General features: G+C 37.5%; 1 protein-coding gene across 1 annotated transcript; it reads right to left on the reverse strand.

Annotated features, from left to right (window-relative positions):
* LOC145979400 (uncharacterized) lies at positions 1 to 25,426 on the reverse strand. Its single transcript, XM_083112268.1, has 6 exons — positions 25,007 to 25,426; positions 20,637 to 20,773; positions 17,573 to 17,670; positions 11,861 to 11,965; positions 5,420 to 5,657; positions 1 to 1,208 (listed from the first exon to the last, which is right to left on the reverse strand). Exons 1-6 carry the CDS (start codon positions 25,404 to 25,406, stop codon positions 1,143 to 1,145), a joined length of 1,044 nt encoding a protein of 347 aa, XP_082968394.1. The 5' UTR covers positions 25,407 to 25,426; the 3' UTR covers positions 1 to 1,142.

Here is a 25,426-nt window from a genome sequence, read left to right on the forward strand (position 1 = left end):
CACACCAGGGACATTTATTACATAAAAAAGATAACTAAGCATGTGAAATACAGAATATATTACATTAAGAGAAAAATAACTTTAAATACATGAAAAAATTACAATGTTCATATAAGTTATTTAAATTAGGTCCAGCTGATAACCCTTGCAAAATATATAATGCTCAAACCGCTTTGCCAGTAACCAAGATGCATTAATATTCGGTAACGCACAGTAATTTTATTATGCTATTATTTCTTTTTGTGCATTATATGTTATATGCACACCTTATCTCATATAACTCTCTTACCACTACAGGTTAATGTATGATGAAGTGAGTATGTAATTTATGTATTCATATATATGTTGATAGTTAAAATTGCAATTAACAATACTAAATTTAACAGCTTCAATTAATTGTTCGCACGATCAATTAGTTTTAAAAAAACACTGTCTTAATACTTCCAAAACAATTTAACCTCACACGTAACTAATGACAGTGGAACCTCGATTTTACCATTTTCGGGGAACCAAGCTAAAAAATGTAAAAATGGAAAATGTAAAATTGAGCAAAATTTTATAACATTTTTCTATGTTGGGACCATGAAGATTGAATGTATAATGCGGGAAGTTGTAAAATCCTGGAACTTAAAAATCGTGATTCCACTGTATTTGAAACATTTTATTATGTCAAATAAAAAAAGTGGTCCTTCCTTTTTTGGCAACTTTTATCTTGCATTGTTACATGAAACCTTGAACAAAATTGTACATAAATGTCATGAGGCTGTATTTTCATTTAAAATACATTAAACAAAAATAAAGTCTTGTAACTTTTATGTATATTTTTGTTCTATGTGACTTACAAATTATAATTTTCATTGATTTTCAAAATTGATTGGTGTGATTTTATCAGCAATTAAATATATTCGGTAAGTTTATTTAATTATCTTTCCCTATCAACAACATAAAAACACAAACCTGCTAGAAATTAATATCCATTACTTGAAATTCCCATTATAAATCAAAGTATGACACATTATTGATATAAACACATACTGATATAATGTTAAAATACTGTTTAGTGGTGTCTCTCCTATCAAGTGGGCACATGTGCAACACCCTTGCATTCCTTCTCCAATTTGTATGATTCTTCTGAGTCTAGTTTAGTACGGTTCAATATTTTCTTTATCTTGGGTGAAACTGTTGCTCCTCCTCAATTTAGACATTAACTGGAAAATAATAATAATAATGAAAAAGAACAGTTGTAACATGTACCCTGCAAATTTGACATGCTTCGTTTCAGCATGTTGTTCAGGCAGCTTTCAGACCAAAGCGACATGCAGCACATGTTGCTTAGGAATGAACCAACCAACACCAACATTTCACACTGTAGTGGAATGACAAGTGGCACAAGTCTGATTGGTGAAATCCTTGCTTCAGTGTGAAATCTGCCTTGTGCGTCTTAGGATGTGTGCTTAGTGTGACAATCTGGAAACATGAAATGTTCTTACAAACTAGGTACACCCACACACATATATCTAAGTGGGGGGGGGGAGAGTGACTGGTAAACCAATACTGTGGTTGATGTCAGTAAAATACTGTATGGAATTAATTCTAAGCCATCCACAGAATACAAAGTGGTTGATATATCATTCCGTTGAATGTTGTTTTCAAATTTCATTTGAAACTAATTGTGATTTGCTATTTGAAACTAATTGCGATTTGCTATCTGGAAGGTAGTCTTCTTTCTGCATAATAGTTTTTCTTGTACGAGGGTCACTATTTATATTTTGAGCCTAACAATGAAAAAACAGGAATTTGGCATTGAAAACTGCTTTATTGTTTTTCGAAGTATGGTCAATACACATTTGCATTCGTTCGAACCATTTGTCAAAGCAGTTTTTCCAATCTTCTTGAGACACCTCCATAATATGGTTTTTGAACGCATCAACGGCATCTTCCGCCGACGAAAATCATTGTCCACGCAATTTATTCTTGACATTCGGGAACAAGAAGAAGTCATTGGGTGCCAAATCAGGACTGTACGGCGGATGACCCATCAATTCGATTTTTTGACTGTTCATAAAGTCGGTTGTTAGACGAGATGTGTGACAGCTGGCATTGTCTTGATGAAGAATGATCCGATGGCGTTTGTTTGTTTTCCGTATTTGACCGAAGACCTCTGGCAAACAAATTGTTGTGTACCATTCAGAGTTAACCGTTCTACGTTCCTCTAAAGGCACAGTTGCCACATAACTAGTTTTCCCGAAAAAACAGGCGACCATTTGTTTCGATGTGCTTCGAGCGCGAACAACTTTTGTTGGATTGGGTTCAACTTGAAACACCCATACAGTCGACTGCTGTTTACGTTCCGGCTCATATGCATATATCCATGATTCATCACCTGTTACAATCTTATATACGTCTTTTGAAGCACCACGATTGTATTTATTGAGCATTTGTTTGCACCAATTGACGCAAGCGTCTTTTTGAGTTTTTGTCAAATTGTGTGGGATCCAATGAGAACATACCTTTCTCACAGCTAAATGATCATGTAATATTTTATATATGCTGGTGGAACTAATGCCTATGGTTGCCTCAATCTCACAGTATGTCACATGATCTTGCAGTATTAGGTTTTGCACAGCATCAATGTTTTCTTGAACAACAACTGATTTTGGACGACCTTCGCGAATCTCGTCGGTGAGCGAATGGCGGCCACGATTAAATTCGTTATACCAGCGTTTCACAGTGGCAAAGGATGGGGCTTCATCGCCAAATGTGGAAGTAAGTTGATCGATGCACTCTTGTCTTGATAATCCACGTCGAAAATCGTAAAAAATCATCGCACGAAAATGTTCACGAGTTAATTCCATTTTATTGTTGTCGCGCAATCTCCAAGGCAACATAAACAACACAAATGAAGCTATTGACAAAACATTTGAAGTACGTTATGGTCAATAATGCCAGACGATTCCGTGCAAACGTCAAATCGCGACTAACTTCAATCAGTGTTGCCAAGGCTCAAAATATAAATAGTGACCCTCGTATATATGCATTGCTTGCATTGTAGTATTATTTTCCTGTAATTTACGGTTATTACAAGCATAAGAAAACAGTTTTTCATTGTGATGTTTCAGGAGAACACGCGCTCCCTTCATCAGACATTAATTTTCATTTTGACTAAAGATACAGTTAGTTATAACAGTGGTTAGCAATTTTTAAACAAAAGGAATCCGTTATATAATGGATGTTGTCAATGTTTTTTGTTTAATAACCGTAAACTACAGGAAAATAATTCTACAATGCAAGCAATGCGTACATACAAGAAAAACTATTATGCAGAAAGAAGACTACCTTGCAGATAGCAAATCGTAATATGGGAAAATAATTATTTCTGCATGTTTATACTCCTTACATCAACAGCTAAGAGCAGTATAATCGAATCAGGGTGTTTACAAATTCATAAAAACAAATTTCCTGGACATTTCCAGGGTTTTCCAGACCAAGAACCAACATTTTCCAGACTAAAGCCTTTAGTGCAATTCATATACATATGTTTAAATGTCACTATATTTTAGCTAACACCACACTTTCAATCAAACTTGGCTAAGTTTTTAGAATATTAACTTCACATGTAAAAGTGATAACGGCAGGACTGACTATAGTTAACTAAGAATTCTCTTTTTATAAAAAATCATAACAGTTATAGCATAAATAATAATAATAATAATTAGAGTAAAATTTAGTAACAGAATCTGTATTAATCCCAATATCCAAAAATTGAAACAAGAAAGTGGGATTTGCCAATAGCCACTTTTTGCAGAATATTTCTACATAAAAACTACATGAATTGTATCATAAATACACTTTGCCTAAAGTATTAAAAATAATTTCTACTGTAACTACTGGTAATAATCAGTATATCAAATTTAAGAATAGTTTGTCCACAACAGATCTAAAATGTCTTACTTGTCCTTTTTTGCTGTGTTCAAAATTAACCACATTCAGTGCACTACTACAAAAATGTTGTTTTTTCCAGAAAAAAAAAACCAGTAAATTTCCGACATTTTCCAGGATTTCCAGACTGGTAGACACCGTGTCGAATAAGTCTCCATCCCATGTAGTCTGAACAGTATAAACCATGATTCGCAAGTCTGTGAAAGATTTTAGAAATTCACCACAGAGAAACTATGCAACAGATAGTGGTAATTCTGCTGATAGAACAACAAACTATCCAAGTTTTTGTAGGAAAACTTTTGAGCCCATGGTTTGCCACTAGGAGGCAGTAGCAGCAAATATGGTGCTAAATGTGAGAAGGTGTTTTGTGCATTGGAATACGCAAGAACCTTCACTGCTTTGACGCCTTCCTGTAGGATTCTCTGCTATGTCCAGGAGCTTTGGAACCATATCACCATGACTGTAGGATGAAATGCAGTTTCAGCAAAGGTCGACACAGCATTTGTGAAGCGTATGCAAAAAACGTGGAGAGTTTGTTCTAACAGCATCAGAATTACCACTGTCAATCTGTAGGAAAATTTCTAAAATGTTTTAAAGATTTATGAATCACCCTGTACTATATAAATTTAAGTAAGCATCGTGTTGTGTGATGGATGATACTTTGAATAGGCTTGGATTATTGACAACACTTGTAAGAATTTTGACACCAAGTTTTATATTTTTGCTGCTACAAATAAAAATTTTATGAAGGAAGAGGCATTACTTTCAGGATGGCCTTTGTATAGTCAGAATTTTGCAATAGCGATACTCAGTTATAGTGGGACCACAGCGAAACAAGGACCTGCACAGAACCGCGTATCCTGTGCCTCGTACTCGGGCATGGAGGGGAGGGGTAGAGTGGAGCATGCTTCCTTATGGTCCGAGTTCAACGGATGGAGGGAAAGGTGCAGAAAGGCTTTTGGCTGAAGATTTTGTTTGTGGTTGCTCTATAGGTGCTTCTGCTAAAATGCCATCCATGAGCAGGTGCTCTTGGGAAAAAAATATTTTGGTTGCTGTAAACTGGGAGCCCGTGACCTGCTGAACTTCATCAGATGTGAAGTGTTTCCAGAAAGGCTTCCTTCATAGGCCCAAACAACCAATAATCAAAATGGCTAAGTCTGGAGAGTAAGGAGGATGCAGGATAATTCCATTTGTAAGACAACAATGGTCAGCTGGTTTAATGAGCTCAGCATACACTCCAGTTTTGTGCACACCATGAGTGGTGCTATACTGTGAGACTTCCGCTGTTAACACAGGAATTTCACTTCTTGTGCTACAGGCCTTCTGCCATTAATATAGAGGTCTCAAGTAGAGAAAAGTTTTCATCTTCCTGGGCACAATACTGGAGATTATATTACAAAATTATGGTTATACAAATTTAGCATGCATTGTATAATTGAAGTAAGATTTTAGTAGAAAAAATAAATAATCAAAAACTCACTCTAGAAAATGGTGTTCCGCTGCCGCTCCTGTAGTGGGTTAAGTTGTGTTCAGTGGAAAGTTTCTGAGGTGTCAAGAATGCAGAGGGACTCTGGAATCGTCTCGGAGTTTCATTCTCATTTTTCCTTGGCGTGTTTACATCCGTCAAAGGGCTACTCTTCTGTGATACTGAACGAGGCACATTTTCCGACTTAGCCAATTGTCGGTTCTTAGAATACACAGAGTCTAAGGTGTTGCTCCTGAAACACAATAAGAAGAAAACGTGTATAAACTATCAGAATAATGCAATGTAGAAAAAAGTTCTTGTTGATAACACTGGGTAACAGGCAAAAAATCGTCCAGGGTTTCTCAGCTGAATTAGACTAATTTTGATGCCCTGAGTCCGAAAATGACCTTGGTTTTGCTCAATCAGGTCAACCTTTTGAGCTACAGCAGGGGTCGAAGTGTCCTATATTTTTTAATTACTTTCACACCACTTAATTTATATATATATTTTATAATATTATAATATAATATTTTTTAATTACTTTCACACCACTTAATTTATATATATATTTTATAATATTATAATATAATATTTTTTAATTACTTTCACACCACTTAATTTATATATATATATATTATAATATAATATTATTTATTACTTTCAGATGGCTTCGGCGCGACGTTCATGCAGGAATAATCCTGACGTTTTCTGCTACATCTGCGGAGAATACACGCTGTCAGCGGACAGGAAGAACATCACAAGATTCGTGAAGCACGCATACCAGGCGTACTTTAAAGTCAAGCTAGGTGACCAAGATAAGTCCTGGGCACCGCACACGGTGTGCAAGACGTGCGTGGAATACCTCAGGCGGTGGACTAAGGGCGCCAAAACTTCACTGAAGTTTGGGATTCCGATGGTTTGGAGGGAGCCGCTTGACCATGCATCGGATTGTTACTTCTGCGCCATCAATACTACTGGCATCAACCGGAAGAATCGGCACATCCTCCAGTACCCCGACCTTCCATCTGCCCGCCGTCCAGTTGCTCACTGCGAAGAAATACCTGTACCAGCGTTCCCACAGCTTCCTCACACCGACGACGAGGCCACCACTTCAGACGACGTAGGATATACAGAACAGGAGTATGAAACACAAGATGGTCCGCAGCCCTTTTCACAATGTGAGCTGAATGATCTGGTTCGGGATCTCAGCTTGTCGAAGACTTCCTCCGAGCTGTTGGCCTCCAGACTCAAAGAGAAAAATTTACTTGGCGAGGACGCGCGTATCACTTTCTTCCGTAGAAGGCATGAGGAGTACATGGGCTACTTCTGCCAGGAGGAAGACCTCGTGTACTGCCGAGATGTCGCCGGTCTTCTTCATAAACTCGGCACTCCTACATACGATCCGACAGATTGGCGACTCTTCATTGACAGCTGCAAGCGCTCTTTGAAGTGTGTGCTCCTCCACAACGGGAACCAGTTCGCCTCAATCCCTCTTGCGCACTCCACAACTCTCAAAGAGAAATATGAAGCAGTGAAGTATGTGCTTGACAAAATCAAATATAAGCAGCACCAATGGATGATCTGCGTCGACTTCAAGATGGTGAACTTTCTACTAGGTCAGCAGTCCGGGTTCACGAAGTACCCATGCTTTATATGTATGTGGGACAGTCGAGACAGAGTCCAGCACTATGTAAAGAAAGAGTGGCCGGCGCGAGAGCAGTTAGTACCTGGGGCGAGAAACATCATAAACGAACCTCTTGTTGACCGGGAGAAGATATTGATCCCACCGCTACACATGAAGCTTGGGTTAATGAAACAGTTCACGCGCGCTCTGGACAAGGATGGAAGGTGCTTCAACTACATGTGCCGAGCATTTCCTCGACTGACCATTGAGAAGCTCAAGGCCGGCATTTTTGATGGCCCACAGATACGGCAGCTCATACAGGACACCGAGTTCCAAAACTCCATGAACACGCTTGAGTGCGCCGCCTGGAAATCGTTTGTGCAGGTGGTGAACAACTTCCTGGGGAACACGAAGGCACCAAACCACGCCACACTCATCAGCAGCATGATAGAGGCCTTCCAAAAACTCGGGTGTTTGATGAGTATAAAGATGCACTTCCTGTTCTCACACATGGACAAGTTTCCTGAAAACCTTGGGGCGATGAGCGACGAGCAGGGAGAAAGGTTCCATCAGGACATGCGCCAAATGGAGGAGAGGTACCAGGGGAGGTGGGACGCAGTCATGCTGGCGGACTACTGCTGGTCGCTGAAGAGAGACAACCCAGCAGCTGCTCACACACGGAAATCGAAGAAACGCCGATATCTGCCTTGAACTCTGAACTTTTGTGTCATGTAACGCTCATTCTTATTATATTATGATTATGCTTATCAAATTTAATGTAGTAAATAAATAATGAATTAATTTGGATACGTTGACTTTTATTTCTTGAGGGAAACGGAAAAAATTGTCAGGGGTTTATCAGCAGAAATTAGATTTTCTTACGAAAAACAGATTTTTTTGAAATTTCTGTAGAAAAAAATCCTGACCTGATTGAGCAAAACCAAGGTCATTTTCGGACTCGGGGCATCAAAATTAGTCTAATTCAGCTGAAAAACCCTAGACGATTTTCCAAATATTTTTTTTTGTTGCCCAGTGTAATTTGCAACAACACACTTAATCCTCGAAGCCTTCCTGAAGGCGAATGATGAAGAGGTTTTCTCGGGATATCATCCAGGTGTTTTCCAGATAGGCTTCCGTCACTCATCTTCAAGGATGAGATCGGCTGGTTAATATCCCAAGAATACCTCTCCAACACACTTAATCACCTGCAAAAATCAGGGAAATTAACTTGATTGAAAAGATTAAAGAAAAGTCAGGATTTTTTTTTCTTCCTATCAGAATAAGATATGATGAGGATGAGTGATGGTGTAATGAAACTGATGAAGAGACACTCACAAAGAACACACACATGCCCAGGCTGGGATTCGAACCTGGGATCTCGGGCATCGCAGAGTGCTACCCACTCTGCAATGGAAGTAGGCCTTTCCAGAATATGAGTATGCAAAGTTGAAAAAAATTAAGGGGTCATTCTCTGTGAGGCAGCTGGGGAACGCTGTTGCCAACTTAGCACTTTTGGGGCCAGATCTGGCTCTTTCGTATACTCATTTTGCTGTGAACTGTGGCACCCAACCCCCTGCCCCACTATGATGCCAACACTAGCCCTGGCCCACATAGACCAACTTTTGCCATGAGTACACATTCTGCACGTGACGTGATATGATTATATTGGCTGCACCGCCCCACCCCCTCTTACCTCCCCAGCTACTTTTATATAGCACCGTGGCTAAGGTGAAGATGAAAATATTGTTATCCGTTAATCCCTTATTTCAGATCTACATGGCGAAAACTAAGAATAGATTGTCATTACTTTAAAGTTACCGATTATATCAGCACCCCCCCCCCCCTTGACATGCAACATTTTTATTAAATCATAACACGATTTATGAAATCTGAAATGCTAATGAGAACACGGACAACCTTCTTTGTAATATATCGATCAGGTTTCAGAAACATGAATTTTTACAATAATTTTCCCCATTTAAAAGTGGTATGTTTTAATTATGTTACTAATCTTTAAAGGAATACCTCAATACCATCCCAGAGTATGATAATTAATATATCCCCCTCAAAGTAAAAAAACAGTTTCCCTCTCTGAACCTCGCATAGAAATGATAGCAGCCACAGATTAGAAATAGATAGTGGCCGTTTGCTTCGGCCAAGCCCCGAACATAACCGAAGGAGCACCGAGCATAACCAAAGGGGTCCCAAGGCTCCCATAAGACGTCACACGCTCGTGTATGATCGGTAATCTTCGGATGGCGCTACCTTATATATTAAGTTACCTTGGATATTGTGTACATTTGCATTGGCATCAAGGTGTATATACAAAGGTCAACTCTTTAAGATTGTTCAGTGTATAATATGATGTCATTCTTGGTATTTTATAACAACATTCAAAAAACGGTAATTGTAATCACTAGGTAAGTACATTGTTATATACATTGCAAAATAGCTGTAACAGAGCAAATATGTACATTACCTCACAAACATTCTAGTGTAAAAATATTTTAAAAAAATTGAAGATGACACATGCTAAAAATCTTTCTTGAACTAGTTTCTCTGATACTAGTTGTCTGTGATATTGAAAAAATCTTGATGGAATATGGATAAGTACACATGTAGCAATTTGTGATGGCTTTATATTTGTACAATTAGTATTTATGTTTTTAAAAGATTATACATTACAAGCTAATCTTAAATAGTTTGTTTAAACTATGTAGAGGCATTTTTTTCATAACTGATTCTTGAAAGAACTTTGATAAAGGCACAATCTTTAAAAAAGATTTGGAACTTGTGTAATAATCCAAGGATATGTGAAAAGTGTCAAGTTTAATTTGAAGCAGGGAATTGTTATCTGCTTTTATCGGCATTATCAAGCAAGCATACGAATAATGCAACCCCTCAAATGGTTGTTTTGAGGAGTAAGACATAAAGTGGTACAAATATGTTCTACATTTTGGATGTGATTTAACCAATGTGAATTTTTGAAATTGAAGGATGAAAGCCATCTTGTAGAAAACTGTTTGCATATTCTGACCGTAGATGACCAATATGAATGCGATGCTGCCCGGTAGGACCCTGGTTATCTCTCTGGAATGGATTGTATCACCATAGAGCTGAATTCACCGTGATCTTCTTGAGGTGTAAAGAAAATACAGGCACTTACTAATAACTATAGCGTTATATTATAATGTAATATGTACACACAACATTTAATTACATTGTCCTGCACTCCTGCCTCGGTAAACTGTGTATATGAAGTTGGAAGCCGGTGTTACAATAACATGCCACTAGTTCTTCACTGAATGATATCAGCACTGTAATGTTCCTGTGATACTGAACTACATATCACCGCACTTCACTGATATGCCACGAATGAAATATAGCCACGTTAGGCTTACGTTTTTTGATGAATATCCACAACGCTTGTGACTTTCGGCTGCTGCCAGAGTGATTTCTCCATGAACAGTGGCGGAAGTAAGCTACCGTGCAAAGATGGCGGCAACTAGGCACCGCACCCAATATGAACTGACCAATGGGAGTGCAGGTTTCTTAAAGCATTAGATATACACACAATAAACAATTGAAGTTATACAAAAACAAATGAGTAGCAAAATGCGCAACAGAAAGTTTCTGTTATATGCGAATATAAAAATATATATAAAAAAGATATATCATGGATAGTTTTTTAGAGATAAGTCTCCAAAAACCATCTTGTAGAAAACTTGGATGAAGAAATTGGTATATTGAGTATACTCAAATTAGAACTGATGCATGCTAAAATATAAGAAAAAGACTTACCAGTACTCTTCTTCAAGAAGGAAGAAATAAAGAAATATTTTCTTTATTTAAATTATATTTATATGTTATAAATGGTCTTGATAACCAATGCATAATTTGACGTTGTTGTAACTTTTGTTTTTTCTTGTTTTTATCAATATATTTTGCATAAAAATACTTATGACTGTTTCAGCATAAATGTTTTTCCTTAGCAAATGTAAGGTGGTATTTCCTTCTCAGCATATATCTGTGTTAACACATTAATTTTGAATTCTGATTGGTTACTATTACAGACCAGACAGGTATATATCTAAAAATGAGGTGCCAGTCAGGACTTCAGATTTAACCGAGGGCATTTACCAAAGTGATTAGTGAGACAGATTAACAGAATTTGTTGACCACATGGTTCTCTCCCTATTTACTCTGTCTCGTTATCATAATAAGTTGAATTTGAAGTTGTTTCTCCATAAGGTATACATGGGATTCTGTAAATACTTATTCATCATATTTTTCAAACATGGTATCTAGCTTAATAACCTTAAAAACCACTTCCACTTGCAACATGGGGAGAAATTCATACTCTCAAATTCTGTCTGGATTTCCTTTAGTAGCAGTGCCCATTCCGACGATATTGAAATAAATGGATACCTGGTGTGAAATTGTCCCTCTTCACCTTAACACTTATTCCTTACTATGTAAAGCATTATACAGTACTGTGGAAAGTTATTTAAAAGTTGCACGATGAGTCATGAAATTTGATTTGGCACAATGAGTAGGAACTCTGCTCAATGCTTTTGAAATGGTAAACAAAATGCTTTCAATTATGAGACCCATCTCATAGCCTCCCCCATACAGTGAAAGCTGATGTAATGTTCCCACATTTTACATTTTCCTGCAATATAAATTGAACTACCCTTGCCTCAAATTCGCAATACATTAAAGTAAATTTTGCGCTAGTTTCACATTCCCCACACTATCACTTTTTTACCCATAGATCACATGTAAAAAAAAAATAATAAAAGAACCACTGAAATAAGAGAATGTAAACAAACCTGTTTCTCATGACCAAACTTTGTATCCCCGTGGCTTTCTTCATCTTGGAGGGAAGCATTGGGATGCCAGTCTGCTTTGTGTTAGAGTCCGATGGATTTCCTGACCTAGAAAATAAATCATGTACAAATGCATGAATGTACTGTTTAATGTACCTGCCGTTAGTATCCATTTTCATTTCAGTGATTTCTTGTTATTATTATGAAAGACTTGAGATGAACTGATATACCTGTACTGTTATATTATGAATTTTCATTAAATTCTGTATTGGTAGTGTTGCCAACCAGAATTACATTCCCCTAAAACCATTAGAGCCACACATTTATGGTGAATAAAAGATCAAGATTTCGGTACAAAAACTTGGCATATTTCGGGATCAAAAGCGGTACATAAATATGGCATTTCGGTATTAAAATGGTGAATGAAAACCTAAATTTGACTTAAAAACTATACTTATTACACAAAATTAAAATTTTACTTCTAATTCCTGTGTAAAGAATTCTTGCTTCTCAAATATTTATAGTAGAATTAATCAATATTCATATGCATAACTCACGGGATTAATTCAGGCCTCAGAAGGTGTCGCATCTGTAAATAAACCCTGACTTTCGTGTTTAAGAGTTTATTTTTTATTTTGCATTTTGCCGTTCATTTTGCATAATTTTATGACAACATATGGTAAAAAAATGCACCTCACACCTTTCAGAAAAAGGAAAAATTAACATTGCAATCTGTTATTTCACATTTCGTAATTTTGTCAAAAATGAAATATGCATGCTCCTAAAAATCACTATTCCCAAACACCAGGTGCAGCATATGGACTATATCAATAAAAAAAAACACAGATTAGCATGGCATCACAAATTATAACCCTGTGAAATTTTTCTCCCAAAAAAGACCCTCTGACTTGCATCCTTAATTAATTTATTACATTTCTGGTATGAAGTAAACTGGCATTTATGGTGGAACTCAGATTTTACATTCAACGTTTATAGTCCCAATACAGGAACATGTTTTAAAGTTTTCCCGGAATTCACATTCTCCTGCACTTAAGTTTACTTGTCTGGCTCCCTTGAAAAACATAAAACCGAGGTTCCATTGTATAAGTTTAAAAACACCTGAGTCCCTAAGACAGTTTCATATATGAAGTGATCAAAATTAAGGCTGAGCAATTTCTGAAACACACTGTAGAAATATTGGATTGAAAAAAATTATTGGTAATTTTACTGATAAAATAAAATACCATTATCCTAAACCAGTAGTTCTCAACCTTTGTGAGACTCTGGCCCGGTAAATTATTCTCTTGTAATTCGATGACCCAATTCCAACAATTTTACTTGTGAATACACATTGATTAACTTTATGGCTGAACAGATATGGATCAGCTGATACCAGTGGTATCGGTCTTTCACGGGTATGACGATAAATGGAACGTGATGAAAAGAGAAGAAAGTGTGACTAAATATCGAGAAGACAATTCAGTCTAATCTATCTCTCAACTAATCATTCACTTTGATAAATGTCCTCGGTTAAATATGAAGTCTTGATTGGCACATCATTTTACGTATATAACTGTCAAAAATTCAAATCAATGTTATAGCTCAGTAGGTAGCTATGGATATATGTTGAAAAGGAATACCAGCTTACATATGAAGAATAGTGCTTATATAATATAAAATAAATATTTTTATAATTATTACATTGATAAAATAACTAGAAATAACAAGTTACAAGAGCATCAAATTATGCAATTATTTGAAAGAACATTTATAACATATAATGTTATTTATATGAAGAAAACACTTCTTTACTGTCTCCTTGCGAGGCAGAGCAAGTCCTTCTCTAAATATTTTGGCATCTATCAGTTCTACATCTGAGCACACTCAACATGTCAAATTCCTCAATCAGGTCTACAAGATGACTTCCTTCAATTTTCAAAACTTCACATTTGGCTTATTCACATCCAAAATGCAGAAAATAAAATATTTCACTCACTTAGTCTTATTTCTCATAACATTTCATTTTTAGATAATGAAATATTCATTTACTAGCTAGTTAATGCAGATGCCAGGAGATAATAATTTACTGTTTCCAATTTTCAAACTAGGCACTTTTCACCAGTTCCAAATCTTTCCTTTTTCTTTTCAAAGACTATTCCATTATAAAAGCATTTTCAAGCTTCTGTTATCAACAAAATGTCTCCATATAGTTTAAACAAACTATTAAAGATTAACTTATCAAGTATAATCTCACAAAATATCCAACCAATATCAAACCTTCCCCAATAGCCACATTTTTACTTATCTCCCATCCATCCTGAGATTTTATCAAGTCACAGACAACTAGTATTAGAGCAACTAGTTCAAGCCAGATTTTTTAGTATGGGTTATTTTCAATTGTTTTTGTTTTATATTTTTGTCCATAAGTGCTTTGAATGCACAGTATACTTATCTAATGATTACAATTACCATTTTTTGAATGTTGATACAAAATACCAAGTATGACATCATATTATACATTGAACAATTTTAAAGAGTTGACCTTTGTATATAAACCTTGATGCCAATGCAAATGTACATAATTTCAATAAATTTAATTATAAATTTGAAAGTATCATATCTTTCTTGTCAGAAAGAACACATATGATTTAAAATATTTGTTTTTCATTTTGTCAGTCAAAAATAACTGTTATGAATATGAATTCAGAATATTTCACAATTTGATAATTTTCATAATTGGGAAAAGAGAGACGCGGTAGTATATAAATACGGAGAAACTAGTACTCACTTTTATCCGCGAAGCTGTTTTTTCTTCTTTTTCAATTAATTTCAGTGGCCACTGCCACCATCCTCGTTGGAACAATTACCCCACAGTCCACCTAACAAACTGGCTAAAAAACAAAATATCTCAATTCAACCACAAACTAACATACGTGTTCCGCAACAGTGCCGATGCTAAAAATCTGGTAACTTCAATAGTGCAAGCTGACAGTGCAAAATTAGCCAGCATTGATATAGTAGATATGTACAGTTCAATCCCCATAGACCTAGCACTGCTTTCAGTTGAAAGATGGCTGACAACTAACAGAATCCCGGCCCTAGAGGTACAAGAGATAACCAGACTATTGGAAGTTTGTCTAAAACACAATTACTTTCAGTTTGAAGATAAATTCTACAACCAATCCGAGGGCCTTGCGATGGGCAACCCGCTATCAGCTCCTTTAGCCAACATCGTCATGCACCTGGCTGAAAAAGAGATACTCCACACTCCAGAACTACAACACATCCGATATGGAAGGTACGCGGACGACACAATAGTTGTATACAAAAAGGCAGAAGAACTCAACCTCCTAGTGAACAAGCTAAATAGCATCCACCCCAGGCTCAACTTCACCGTAGAGCATGAAAAACTTGGTAAAATCAACTTCCTGGACATCACCATCAGCCGTGCACTCAACAAATTCACAACCACCGTCTACAGAAAACCGGATGCAGGCAACCAGTACATACATGCTCTCTCCAGCCATCCCCCTAAGCAAAAAGCCAATGTGTGGCTAAACTTTTATCGAAGAGCCTTCTCCTACTGTGGCAAAGAAGAGGATCTACGAGAGGAGATAGCCACCATCACAGAAATAGCCCTGAAACATGGCTACACTGAATCACAACTTTCCACTTGGTGCAGTAAGGCGGAAATACAGGTCAGACACCCTAACCTACCACAATCAACCCATCCACAAACAGCCCAGCCACAACCAACCCCCAGCGACCAATATAAATGGTTTGCCTTCCCCTACCATCCCACCACTTCCAACCGCATAGCCAAAGCCCTTCTCCCATTTGGCATCAAAGTAGCACACAAACCCAACTCCAAAATAACTGATAAACTGAACAAGCACAAACGGTACTTCCTCTCTCCCCTTGACAACCCAGGTGTATATGATACAGAGTGTGAATGCAAGGCTCATTACATCGGCAGGTCCATCAGATCTGTCAATGAAAGAATCCAACAGCACCTAGCAGATGCGAAAAAAGCCCAACCCACTACTGGTCTTGCTAGACATATCAAATACAATAGCCATAAAATTCAAAAGGTTCGAGTCAAACACACTGCCCACACGCTCATAGACACCAAAATCAAGGAAACGCATGCCATAATGAACTTCCCGCACGAACTAAACATCGATAGCGGGCAAACGCACCACACTTGGATTCCACTACTGCAGCAGTTATCGCCCGGAAATAGCAGACGACGCACCAAGATGCACGGCGCACCTAACAGCGCACCTAGCGGCAGCCAGAGAACTACGAACAAAAGATGCACGCCAAGCAACAGCGCAGAAAGTTCCAACGAGGATGGTGGCAGTGGCCACTGAAATTATTCGAAAAAGAAGAAAAAACAGCTTCGCGGATAAAAGTGAGTACTAGTTTCTCCGTATTTATTGAAAATTTTGTCATGATATACAAATTGGCTTTTTTAAACATCATAATTTTATGGAATAGGTTTAAGTAGTAATTTCAGACATTTAATTCTATTATTTGAATAAAATTTTGAGCAATCATATGACTAAATTATTATAAATATTGCACAAATGTGGAACTTTGGACTTAGCCTAACCATTTTCAAATGTAGTTATGACAATGTATTATTTTTATTGTCATACGGGGTCCATAAAATGACACATGACATTATGCAAAATTAAAACTTTTTATTTTGCACAAAAAACAGAATTTTTTAATTAAGTAACAAATAAATACATTCATGATGGATGTGGTAAATGTCACTTAAGTAACTTCACATAGGTAATAAATAACAGTTTTTCTTGTATGTACGCATTGCTTGCATTGTATAATTATTTTCCTGTAGTTTACGGTTATTACAAGCATAAGAAAACAGTTTTTCGTTGTGACGTTTCAGGAGAACACACGCTCCCTTCATCAGACATTTATTTTTATCTTGACTAAAGATACAGTTATAACAATGGTTAGCAATTTTTAAAACAAAAAGAATCCGTTATATAATGGATGTTGTCAATGTTACATTGTTGAAACGTCACAATGAAAAACTATTGTCTTATGCTTGTAATAACCATACAAGAAAATAATAAATAACAGATATCTTAATATTCTGAAGCAAATTTCTTGATAAATTCATGCATATAATTGGAGAAGAATATTTCACATTGGTTCAAAGAGGTATTGGCTAGGCTCTAATTAATATGCATTCTTATAAAGCGTAAAAGTTCGATTACTTCTAGGCTTGTTGACAAATATGTTTAAATTATTTGTCAACGAATGGATCAGGCCGACATCATTAAATTAATTTGGCAATTGTTGATTTTGAGTGGCATGTTGCATTTTGAACATATTATATATTGCAGTCAATACTAATTAGGAAATTGACGACTATATTATACTTGGAAAACTGTCACTATATTGTAAATTTAACTTTAATTACAGAGAAAATATTGTACTCCAGCGTTCAATAATAAGTAGCTTGAATTTTAAACTTAGACTTTCGACTCAATTAGGAACACTTAAACTAAAAAGTATTAGTTAATGACAATTGCTGCGTAAATTAAAATGACAAATTTCAAAAGAACCCACACAGCCCGGTATAATCAATGCTAGGACCCAGTAACAGGCATTAGTCCAGCGGTTGAGAAACACTGTCTAAACAATAGAATAATGCAATAAAAAATGCAATGGATACCATACCTTGAGGGAGGAGTCCATCTCAGTTGTGGTATCCGTAGCCTTGAAGGTGATGTATGCTCTTTTGTTTCATTTGTACTTTTACAGCTAGTACTTATTGACTGTAATGAAAGAGAAATGAGAGAATTAGATTATTAATATAATTATTAAAGACAATAGAAAATCTTAATTATGTACATTTAATTGAATTGATTATTCTAGTTTGCTATTCTGCCACTTTTGGTTGATCACGAAGATGAGGGTGAATGGTGATGACATGAAATTGATCAAAAGATAATCACAAACACACATGAAGAACACTAGTTCCACAAAGGGTTATACTGGCTGAGAGTCTAGATGCCAGAGGCTCATTAATAGATAAATACCCCCCCTTCTCTCCCTCCTGTGGCTGTACAGCCCGTAAGGGCCTTGGCCTATCTCCCGACTGCCAGTCTCCCTCCCACAATCATACCCACAGGTGTGGAGTTCTTCAACCGGTAATGGTGTGACGTGAGGTCAGCACATCGAATCACCAGCTGTTGTAGGAGATATCCATGACTAAGTTATGCTACTCACGCGGAGCTCCTCAATTTCCTCACGATGGTAGGTTGCCACCGGTCCTATACATGGGCCGAAGACCCAGAGACTGAACTCATGCCATCTCGCAGTCGGAGCCCAAAGCACAGCACCTTAGACCGCAAATGAAGTCCAGGTGTACCATTCTTAGTAATCCGTAGTCAATTTATTAAAATCCACATTACAGACAGTCTAATTGGAATTGGACCTACAGTTTAAAGTGGGATCCAAACCACTGCATAATGTGCCTCACTGGGGACTGGCCCCAGGACCCCTTGATTACAAGGCAAAAGCCAAGTCACAATTGTATGAGGGATGATCAGGAAAAAGGGAGGGCGAAGCCCCCTTCCAGTAGCTGACTGGATATAATAATGTATAATGTTGTTGACAGCCAAACTATTATGTACATTCTTCATGAGAGGAAGAAGAAAATTGTTCTGTATGTATTAAAGGAGAAAAAGAAAAAAATAATACTGTCAAAGAAACCCATGATATCATCCAACAGAAACCAGCACTGAACTTGGACAATGGACAGGCACACCCGACTTGGTACCCCATCCTCAAAAAGATCCCCGACCAGAAAAAGAAAAGATGCGGTGCGCATACTCAACCCCCTTCCAGCCACGCGGGGAACAGGAACTGCACCGCACCAAACAGCACGATTCAGCCCCCCAACCACCAGCCGGCAGTGCCACCTGACAACAGGAAGCAGACGATGCAAACCAGGATACACATGCCAGTGCCACCAAACGGGAGAAATTGCAAGTACGGCCACCCGGGAACAAACAAAGCAGTGACACGGTACCATCTCCGCTCCAGACGCTGTACCCTTACTGAATGAAGGCAGAGAATCTTCAAAATTAATAGGATTTAACTATTAAATTATGCAATGCGGAAATACGAAATTTCACGTAAGTAATTTTAATCCATCATGAATACAAGGGATAGAATAAGGTATCAGGATCTCCGACAGACAGTGGGTGTGGTGAAGCTTCAGGACAGGATAGATCAGGCACATGAAGAGGATGGATGCAGAAAGACTACCAGTAAGAGCTTACAATGCAACAATGCACAAGGAGTGGGAATAAGGCCAAGGGGGAGACCAAGATGTCGGTGGAAAGAGCAGATAGCGGTGTGTGTTAGGAAAAGAGGACAAGATTGGAACACCGTGGAAAGAGGAGTGGTGAAAGACCAGGAAAAAATTGAGAGGCTCTACTTCCATGCCAACCCAGCCAGAGGCAGCAAACGGCGAAGGATGATGATGATTATGTTAGGAATAAATACTTGAGATATTGGAGAACAAAGGTCCTCCGAAAGAATGAATATGATCAGTGCCTGAAGTGGAAAATGTTAGCTGGGAGAATATTTTGTTGAGCCTTGGGGTTAGCTGAAGGATCCTCCTATGGTTTAACATGGTGGAAATGAGACGACTGGAGGGGATGTTTTGAAAAAAATTTGTAGCTGGGGATACCTTCCCCCCCCCCTCTTCACTTCACTTGAAGCACTGATTATGATATTATCTCCTGGATTTGAAATGACGACTAGGTCCACACTCAAAATGGCAGGCATTAGATCATAGAAGTTAGAAGACTTTTCCTTCTACGAGGTGATTGAGAAAAATGTACCCTTTCCAAGTGTCATTCCTGGATCCACCACTAGGCAGCACCTTAAGCCACTCCGTCTTTAACCTTTACGACTCCCATAACCCAATGGAAATTCACAATCGCATAATACACGGGGGTCTGTTAGATCCCTGTTTTGATTTTGAACAGTGAACTAGTCGTTTTGCAACTGCTATTTTCACATTACTTGACATGGTTGTAGAATATTGCAAAGCAGTTTTCAAATTATTATTATTATTATTTAGTTCAAGAAATGCAACATCATTTATGCACAGGGGAAAAAGTGAATAAAAAAAATGCAACAATGGATCCTTCATACTTTGGAAATTCTAAATTCTTAATATTTCTATATTGTCAGAAGAGAAGTACTTAAACGTAATGTGTAACCTTTGGATGAAATTGAAAATTCGTAATGAGCCATTTGAAGGACAATGTATCAAAAACACACACAACTACTATGGTACGTCTGTCAGGCCACTCGCCGAAAACAGAATTCAATAAGATTTGGACAAAGGTATGACCTTGAGAGCATATATCCAGCACCCCAAATGAAAGGTGTGGATTTGATTGATTTGGTGTTTTAAGTCCACTTTATGCACAGTAAGGCTAATCAGGACTGGACCTACAGTTTAAAGTGGGATCCAAACCACTATGTGCCTCCACCAGGTATAGAACCCGGGACCCCTTGATTACAAGGAAAGGACGAAACCACTGTCCCATCGGCCCCTGAAAGGTATGGAGAAGGGTTTGGTTGTGGTTGGAGGGGTGCGAGAAATAAAGTAAAAGATTAATGATCATGGTCTGAGATATGGTCCATAGTAGTTAAGTGTTAAAATATAGAAGTCATACCTTCTACCAGCTACTCGAAGACACAACATGATGGTATTTACCTTGGAAGATGGTGTGGAATGGTTGTTTTCCATTCCTGGTAATTGTTCATCTTCTTTCTTGGGTGTCAGACGATTTGTAGCTTGGCTCTTTTCGTACCTGCCGTTGGTAGTCTTCGTTGGCTTAGAATTTTCCGTCTCTGTAAGTATTACCAAAATTACTTCTGTCTACATAAATCTGGTGCTATAATATTATGGTTGATTTTACCACATCCATTACATTTGATCCTCAACTTATAAGTCATCATTAGCAACATATGTCAGGTAGTTCAAGGTTTGTCCGTAAGCAGTGGAACTAAAGGCATGGCAAGTTTCTTTTGCAAAAAGCACAGAGGTTTATTGTAACAAGACTACTGCGATGAAGATTTCACAGCTCGGTAAACCCAGTTTAGAGAGAGAATTCCAAACTAACAATATACAAGAATTTTCTTATAATTGAAATTCTATATAAAAAAAATTGAACAGTGCTAGTTTAGGAGTATTATGAATCAATCCTCAAAAACACAATGTTGGTGTGTTTGGTATGTCGTCATAAAGGTTCCCAATTTATTGATTAATTTGGTTTATTTTACTTTTCTTTTGTGCCACTTTTCGCTAATCCCAAATATGAAGATGAGTAATGATATGAACTTTATGAAGGCACGCTCAAAAAGAACACCAATGCCTAGGGCCATGCATATTGACTTTTTGAAGAAAACCCAAAATGTGATATCACTAGAGGCATGCATATTTTGTTTTTGACAAAAACACGAAATTTGAAATAAAACATTGTAATGTTATTTCTTCATGTTTCTGAAAGGTGTGAGGTGAACTTTCCTACCCTGTTTTGTCACGAAATGATGCAAAATAGACTCAAACACGAAATTTACCGTTTATATACCAACGCAACACTTTCTGAAGTCTGAAGTATCCTGTGAGTTATGCAATTCACGGAAAATTGATTAATTCCGCTGCAAACCTTTGAGAAGCAAAAATGGACCCCTTTATACAGAAATAAAATTAATATTTTGGTAATGATGTAATGTGCTATTAGAAGGGATATGATTATTTGTGTAATAGTGGTTTTTAAATAAAATTTGGGATTCTATTCAAATTTTTAAAACCAAAACATCATTTTATATGCTGCTTTTTCACCGCTATAACAGCGAAATTTCATTTTATTTATCGCTTTTGAACCCGAAATTGACTGTTTTTGTACTGAAATTTTGCTTTTTTTTTTACCAAAAATATGTGCCTTTAGATATAACACATTGTACGGTTAATTTTTCATGTTTTTGAAAGGTGCGAAGTGCATTTTGCTACCATATTTTGTCACGAAATGATTCGAAATGAGCTGCAAAATGCGAAATAAACTTTTAAATATGAAATTTAGGGTTTACTTACTGACACAATACTTTCCAAGGTCTGAATTATCCTGTGAGTTATGCAAACCATGGAAAATTGATTAATTCTGATGTAAATACCCACCCTTGGACCATACCTCATTTGGATCAGTAAAGTCTAGCTTTATTCTTTCAACAGGCAGACTCTAATATGAACTAAATAATGGATGGTTAGGTGCTAATGTCAAATGTCTATGTGAAGTTCTTCCCTTTCACCAGACGATAAGATAGGATTTATAATATATTTTAGTATGGAAAAATCGAAATACGGATAATTTTTTAATACGAAGTTGTTTACAAGACCCTTCAGCAAAACTGGTTTTGCTTAATTCAAAGTAGACACCTGCGTAAGTCAATAAGAGAAGATGGAATGTAGAGATAGCTTGACCTTGACATGTTTCCTTGTCGTAAGAGCTGCTGACAACTTGAGGGAAGCAGCCCAAAATGCCCGCTGGACTTGCATTCTTTGTCAATGTGCATGGCAGGTTAAGCTCTTTCAACGCTGAACACCTTGGAAATATTCACAAGTGCCAAATGAGAAATGAGAGATAAGATCACAGGAATGTTATAAAATAAAGGTGCATGGTGCCTGGAAGTCTCGCCCATCTGTCTAACTCTGAGTTTGAGATTCAGCAATTTCCTGCAAGCGAGCAACTCTTGGCCTGGTAGCCGATGACAACAACTTCCGGTAACCACTTTCATTCAAAGTGTGTTCCTTGTGCCCTGCAGCACTTCATAAAAAAAAGGGGAAACTGTTACAGATAATCAAAGCCACATAGGCCAACTAAGGATCGGCAAACTCGTTTAATGTATTGTCATCTAGGTTTACGCAAAATTTTACCTCGATCTTACATATGTCGTAACCCCCCGTTTCCCGCTTCATACGTTTCCCAACTGTGCGGATGTCATAATTTGCCAAAAAAGTGTTCTGTTGGCTGAGTGCCATTTCCCTCTTTTCCTTTCAGCAAACAGGGTTGAAGGGGAGGGATGGTGAATGCTAATTGTTTTGGCCACGATTTTCTTCCTCGTGTGTGCACATGGGCAGATTCCGGGCAAGGGTGGAAGTGAATCCCTCCTCCTTTCCTTTGGCGTCTCAAGTGAAGCAACCAGTTCTGAATACATTCTTCAAAACTAACAAAACCCATGGGATAAGAAAAAACAGTGGGTCTCCCCGATGGTGCAGTGGTAGCGTCGCAGTCTTATAATCAAGGGCTCCCGGGTTCAATACCTGGTGGAAACACATAGTGGTTCAGATACCACTTCAAACTGTAGGTTCAGTCCCGATTAGCCTTACTGTGCATAAAGTGGACTTAAAAACAAAATAACACAACAGCTCATTTTCCGCCACTGGTGTGCACGGCAATACGATAATTGCAGAATTCAGGCCCCTCTTTCTTGTTTGAAAGCAGCCGTCTCCATAGGAAATATTGCCCATATTATTGTTTCTTTCATAGTAAAACTTAAAGCAAGGATAATTTTTTCTTCTTGACACTACGGATAAAAGTTCAGTCTTCAACAATTGAGTTATCTTTGAAATGCGGAGGATTTTGTTTTCGGCCACCTGTTGCTCGAACTTCCAGCCGATCTCACTGTGATTACACTGTAGCTGCCGCCAGTGTTTCATCTAGCATCTGCAAGGCTGTTGCAATGACTCATCCAGTGCGAAGGAAAGAGCACCATTGTTTTGAATCTCGCAAAGCTGTTTTGATTTGACGATAACAAAATTAGATCTCCAGAAAGAAAAACAACTTCATGATGCACACAAAGTTCGATATAATATAATTGCCATTTTTCTTCGGAACCATTCGCGTGCTATAAAAAATTAAATCCCACAATGCTCAATGTATGAATGGACACTGAAACAGTAATAAAAAAAGGTCAAGAGGTAAAGTTTCGGCAGCGAGTGTGTTCCACCTCCAGAATACTCCTAAATCCAACAATAAATCATCAATTAAAGTGGGAATAAATAACAATCCCCCTTTTCGATATCTAAAAATGAGCAAGTTCCATAATGCTTGTCTTTAGTTCATTTTATGCTCTTGGACTAATCGGGACTAAATATACAGTTTAAAGTGGAATCCAAACCCGAGTGAATATAGAGTGCGGCTCTGTTTAATGTATCGTCGGATCCACATTCGGTGCACACAAATCGCAAGTTGCATGTTTTCTCTTTCATGGCGGATTACAATGCAAGTCGAGGAAGAGTTTGGACTGGTCCCTGGAAAGGGGGATGCAGGAAGGGGAGAAGGGGGGGAGAAGGGGGGGTGAATAAGAAGTTGGCTGAAGCAAAGAAAACGTGTCTTTTAAACGAGGTATATTTAGACAGCCGAACCAGAACGAAATTTACAGCCCCCCCCTTTTTTTTTTGTCTGGTGCAAAGAAAGGTTGTATGGCGTCTCCCAAGAGATCTTATCTTACAGGTTATATAACTACACAGGATAAATGGTGTCACCGTCTCCTAGGAATTTTTGTGTTCACATACTGTAATTTATTTACACCTTAAAAAGAGGCGCCATCTTGAAAAGTTTGGATAACTTGAAGTGAACAGTTTTTGGTCCCTTGAACTTCGCATTAACAAGGTTTTCCTATACTTATTACACACAATGAAAATCTGTAATAGCATATTTATGTAATTATCAGAATATTAAGTTTATTCTTGTGTAATTTTTGCCTCTCAAATTTTTACAGTAGAATTTATAAATTTTCCATAATTTTCCACAACTCACAGGATAATTCCAACTACAGAAAGTTTTGTGTTGGTAAAACTCTAAGTAAGACTTTATTTTGCATTTTGCAGTTTTCACATCATTTCGTGACAAAACATGATATGAAAAGGTACTTCACACCTTTCAAAAACAGTGTGTTATTTCATGTTTCTTTCAAAAACGAAATATGTATGTCTCTATGCACTAGACAGACTTACTTAACCCAAGTACAGTCCCACTCTCAGATTAGTGGTGGTGCAGTGTTGCCTATATACAGATTGCTCACCTGTTGTTTTTACATTTTCACGAGATACTAATTGGAACGGTAAGACTGCTTTTAGTGGTTTAGCCTTTGGAATAATTCCATTCTTTTGTACAGGTTTCTTCAGATTAAAAGCAGGTGGGTTGATAATCCTCTTATTCTTTAAAGTATCCAGCTTAATCTGATTCTTTTTCCTCTTCAGGGCATCAAATTTTTCAGCTATGCTGGAACATTCTTTAGTGACTGCATCATCGTTGTTCGTAGCAAGATGTTCTGTCTGTATTCTGGCAGGTTCGGACTCTGTTTGAGTCTCAGTAGGTGCAGCTTCAGTTTGTGTTCCAATAGGAATAGTTTCAGTTTGTACTTCCATGGCTACAGATTCTGTTTTGGTTTCCATGGCCATTGGTTCAGTTTGTATTCCCATTGATACAGACTTCCTTCTAG

The sequence above is a fragment of the Lepisma saccharinum genome, chromosome 26, assembly GCF_977018435.1.
Source record: "Lepisma saccharinum chromosome 26, izLepSacc3.1, whole genome shotgun sequence".
Lineage (NCBI taxonomy): Eukaryota > Metazoa > Arthropoda > Insecta > Zygentoma > Lepismatidae > Lepisma > Lepisma saccharinum.

Bases quoted from the DNA above. Each gene is read 5' to 3' on its own strand.
- LOC145979400 (XM_083112268.1), bottom strand. From the start codon at position 25,406: ATGGGAATACAAACTGAACCAATGGCCATGGAAACCAAAACAGAATCT. The intron at 20,774-25,006 runs GTGAGCAATCTG...TAATACTTACAG, and splicing joins TGAAAATGTAAAAACAACAG to AGACGGAAAATTCTAAGCCA. The intron at 17,671-20,636 runs GTAAATACCATC...CTTTCATTACAG, and splicing joins ATTCCACACCATCTTCCAAG to TCAATAAGTACTAGCTGTAA.